Source organism: Tupaia chinensis, unplaced genomic scaffold (genome assembly GCF_000334495.1).
Source record: "Tupaia chinensis unplaced genomic scaffold, TupChi_1.0 Scaffold000548_1, whole genome shotgun sequence".
Taxonomy (NCBI): Eukaryota; Metazoa; Chordata; class Mammalia; order Scandentia; family Tupaiidae; genus Tupaia; species Tupaia belangeri.
The window spans coordinates 629,725-634,158 of record NW_006160060.1 but is presented as its reverse complement, the minus strand read 5'-3'; the positions used below and the strand labels follow the sequence as shown (position 1 = coordinate 634,158).

Here is a 4,434-nt window from a genome sequence, read left to right as displayed (position 1 = left end):
ATTTTTTTTTTTTTGAGAGGCTTTTGCTATAGGGCACATGCGCTCACCAGACAGAGACAGACAGAAAGCGAGAAATCACCCCCAACGAGGGAAGGCCACGCCACAATCCCTTCTCCATTCTCCTCTCGGGATCTTGGGCACGTGAGCACAAGCACCTGGCGTGAGTTTAAGCCACCGGGTCCGGGAATTGAACTACGGTCAACTACACAGGAGTCCAGCGACATAGCCATTACGCTAACTGCTGGCCCCCCGAAATTTCATTTTTTAATAATTATGTCATTTTATATAATTCCATTTGTTACTATTGTTTTTTAACTTGATCAGAGAGAGAGAGAAAGAGAAAGCAAGGAAGTAAGCTCCCTGGTCAGGGACTCGGATTACAGTTGGCCATGTGGGAGTCCAGTACCTCTAACCACCATGCCACCTGCTGGCCCCAATTGCCATTATTTTTTAGTTTTACTTTTTAAAGTTGACCAGAGAAGGAGAGAAAGTGAAAAAGCCAGCTGCCAGGTCCAGGACTTGACTGCAGTCAGCCATATGGCAGTCCAACTGCCTTAACCACTAAACCACCTTGTGGCCCCTCTTATGAAGTTTAAAAGGACACTTCGGAACCAGTAAATGGCATAATGGTTACATCACTGGACTCCCACATAGTTGACGTGGTTTGAGTCCTGAACCTGGAGACTTAAAATTCATGCCAGGCACGTGTGCATGTGTGACAAATCCCCAAGATCCTGAGAAGAGAATAGAGGAGAAGGGATTGTGGCATGGCCATCCCCCTTGGGGGTGATTTCTCGCTTTCTGTCTATCTTTCCAGCGAGCACACATGCCCTATAGCAAAAATCTCTTAAAAAATAAAAAATAGGGGACCAGCAGTTGGCGTAATGTCTATGTCACTGGACTCCCATGTAGTCAACCACAGTTCGAGTCCTGGACCCTGTGGCTTAAATTCACTCTGGGCACGTGTGCATGCGTGCCCAAGATCCCGAGAGAATGGAGGAGAAGGGTTTGCGGCATGGCTATCCACCCTGGGGGGTGATTTCTTGCTTTTTGTCTGTCTCTTTCTGGTGAGCACATACGCCCTATAGCAAAAACCTCTCCAAAACAAAAAGTAAAAGGACACCTGGGTCTGCCTTGTAGCACAGTGACTGGATGCTGTGCATTGGGAGCTGGATCCCACACACGCAGGTGTGTGCATGCACGTGTATGCCAAAGGATTGCAGCATGGCCATGCCTCATGGGGTGGTGCTCCCTCTTTCTCTCTGGCAAACATGTGTGCCTTCTTCCAGTTACAAAATAAATTTAGAAATATCAGCAGAGTAAAAGGCACTCACAGAATGGGAAGAAATATTTACAAGTCACATGTATGATAAGGGACTCATGTCCAGCACACATAGAGAGCACACATAGCTCAACGACAGAAACAAGCCTAAATTCAAAACTGGGCAAAGAATCAAGTAGACATTTCTCCAAAGAAGATAGATAATGTCCGGTGAGCACATGAGAAGATGTTTGACATCAGTAGTCATTAGGGAAATGTACATTGAAACTACAGCCAGGTGCCACCTCACACGTGTTAGAATGGCTGTCAGAAGGGGTAGAGCCGGCCCTGACATGGCAGTAATGCACTGCTTAAAAGAAGCTGGACCCTCATGGCGGCAGCCACGGTTTAGATCCCCAGCCTCAGCCCAAAACATGCCCAGTGGCTGCACTAGTGCTGTGGTTGGGGGCCTGGAGGAAGGCGCTCCTACTTCTCAGTCGGGCTGGCGTAGTCTGTAATGCAGGCAGGTCAAAACAATAGCACTGCACAGTGGCTAAGCAGTGCACAGAAGGAGCTGGCTCCCACATGGCCAACCAGGTTCAAGGTGCACATCTGTGCCCCAAATCTGGACAAGAAATAAACTTGGAAAAAGGATGTGGTGTGACTAGGCCCCATTTGGGAGTGTGCTCTGTCTGTCTTTCATGTTCTATTATGAATAGAGAAAAAACAAATTCAAGCCATAAAGTTATCCAGAGCAGAGCGAGCAGAGCCCTGGCCTGCTCAGAGAACTGCTGTTTGGTGGCTCGGCCCTGGCAAGGCCATGATGCCAAGATACCGGCTCGGCATGCATGGCCTCCCGTAAGCCTCGTGCTGTGTGTGCTGTACTGAGACTTGCTTTGACCTCTGCACTGCCCACACCTTGCTCTGGCCTGTGCCCTGCCCATTCCAAAGCTGCAGTCAGGTTCACATCCTGCCCTGGGAAGCCAGACCCGCTCCACCCCTCTTCTGAGGAGTGTGCTTCAGACCATTGGGCCACACAGCAGCAACGCCTCTTTCCATGCCCTCTGCATTGTTTTTGGCTGCTTCTCTACTGTAAATAGTGCTGGGCTGTGGTGTCTTATTGTGAGAGTATTTTGTGACAGAACTTCACCAAACAAGTGCTCCTTCAGGCTGGCTGAGTGTCCTGGGGAGGCCTGGCAGCCCTGCTGTGCACTGCACTGCCCAGCCAGGGGCAGTCTTGAGCTCGTGAGGGTCTGGTGTCCCATGGGCTCTGTTGGCGGTGAGGTGGCAGCAGCCCGGGAAGGCCTGTTCTACTTTGGGCGGGGCTTTCCCAGTCCTTCCCATCTGCCGTCCTGACTCTTGTACTGGCCGGACACTGGTGACGTGTGCATCTGGTTTCAGACAGGCCGACGGGCGCAAAGTGCTGCGGTCAAGCATCCGTGAGTTCCTGTGTAGCGAAGCCATGTTCCACCTGGGCGTCCCCACCACGCGGGCCGGGGCCTGTGTCACGTCCGAGTCCACGGTGGTGCGTGACGTGTTCTATGATGGTAATCCAAAATATGAACAGTGCACGGTTGTGTTGCGTATAGCTCCCACTTTCATCAGGTAATGCCGGGCTCCTTTCGGCCTGTTACGTACCCTTGTCCATAGTCCTACGAGATCGCGCTGTGCAGCCAGAAGGCCAGCCTGTCTCTAGAACAACCACAAGCAGATGCCCACGAAGTGGGAGCCCCATCCTGACCCCACGGATTGCAGCTGGCCCATGGCATTTCCTCACTGGGTCCCACCCCATGTAGGTGGTGGTTCTGGGCCCTTCCCAGCTGGGAGAGATGGCTACAGAGGCAGCTTGAGCCAGAGCAAGACCAGCAGAGAAGGGGACAGTGTGGGGCCTGGGCGTCAGAAGAGGGTTCCTGAGTGGCACTTCCAGGAAGAAGGGCTCTGGAACATGAGGTTCTGGAAAGGTGCATGTTCAGAGCTGTTCACAGGAAGTACACAGATGGGCAGAGGAAACCCCTCCCCCCCGGGGTTTTTTTTTTTTTTTTTTTTTTTTTAGAGAGAGATTTTTGCCATAGGGCGCGTGCGCTCACCAGACAGACAGAGAGAGACATAGAGACAGAAAGCGAGAAATCACCCCCCAGGGGGGATGGTCACGCCGCAATCCCTTCTCCTCCATTCTCCTCTCGGGATCTTGGGCACGCACGCACACGCGCCCGGCTTGAGTTTTAAGCCACCGGGTCCGAGACGCGAACCACGGTCGACTACGTGGGAGTCCAGCGACATAGCCATGACGCTAACTGCTGGTTGTCATCGCCCAGTGTCTTAATAGCAGGCCGTCTCGCACTCAAGTACCTGCCGTGTCCTTTTCTGGTCCAGTTGTTATCTCCTCCCACTGACCTTTGCCGTTTGTCTTTGGTGTCCAGCAGATAACACTTTTTCAATCCTCATGACCTGAACCTGGGGCTGCCAGGAGGTGGCTGAGGTGCCCTGTGGTTCTGTCCTGCCAGGCCCAGGCTGCCTGTACCCTCCTGAGCACCAGTCGCCCACGCCTGAGACTGGCTGTGTTGGTCTCTGCATTTGCCATCCTTTGGCAGGATGGGGTGGGGGGCCAACACAGTCTTCTGCTCTTCGAGCCCAAGATGCTGGCACAGGGAGGTCATTCTGGGTGTCAGAAGGTTAGCAGCCTGCCAGGCCTCCGCCCACCATGTGCCAATCGTGGCACGAAGAACGTCTCCAGACTTTGGGGGCCCTTCACCTAGGTGGGAGCCGCTGCTGACTACTCCCACACGTGTTCCGCATGTGTTCAGGGTGGGAGGGTGCATACAGAACCCTCTTCGAGTGGCCAGGCGAGGGTGAGGGTGGTGTGCCATGTTTGCAGCCCTGTGGGCCTCCCCACACCATCCCACGCTGTGGGCACACAAGCTTGGTCAGTTCTGGGAGCGGCCGGGTCATGGACAGCTGCCATGGACAGCCTGGTCATAGTTGCTGAAAACTTGGGTCTCCCCTCCAGGTTTGGATCCTTTGAGATTTTTAAGCCCACAGATGAGCACACTGGGCGTGCGGGTCCCAGTGTGGGAAGGAACGACATCCGTGTGCAACTGCTCGACTACGTGATCAGCTCCTTTTACCCTGAGATCCAGGCTTCCCACCCCGGCGACAAGGTGCAGAGGAATGCC

At 53.4% G+C, this 4,434-nt stretch overlaps 1 protein-coding gene across 1 annotated transcript in view; it reads left to right on the top strand.

Annotated features, from left to right (window-relative positions):
* The window catches only part of SELENOO (selenoprotein O), a gene marked incomplete at its 5' end in the record, with an annotated part of 18,847 nt that overhangs the window by 4,376 nt on the left and 10,037 nt on the right, over positions 1-4,434 (top strand). Inside the window, 2 exon segments of the mRNA XM_014591240.1 lie at positions 2,663-2,866; positions 4,269-4,434. Of these exon segments, the coding sequence (XP_014446726.1) occupies positions 2,663-2,866; positions 4,269-4,434 (370 nt within the window).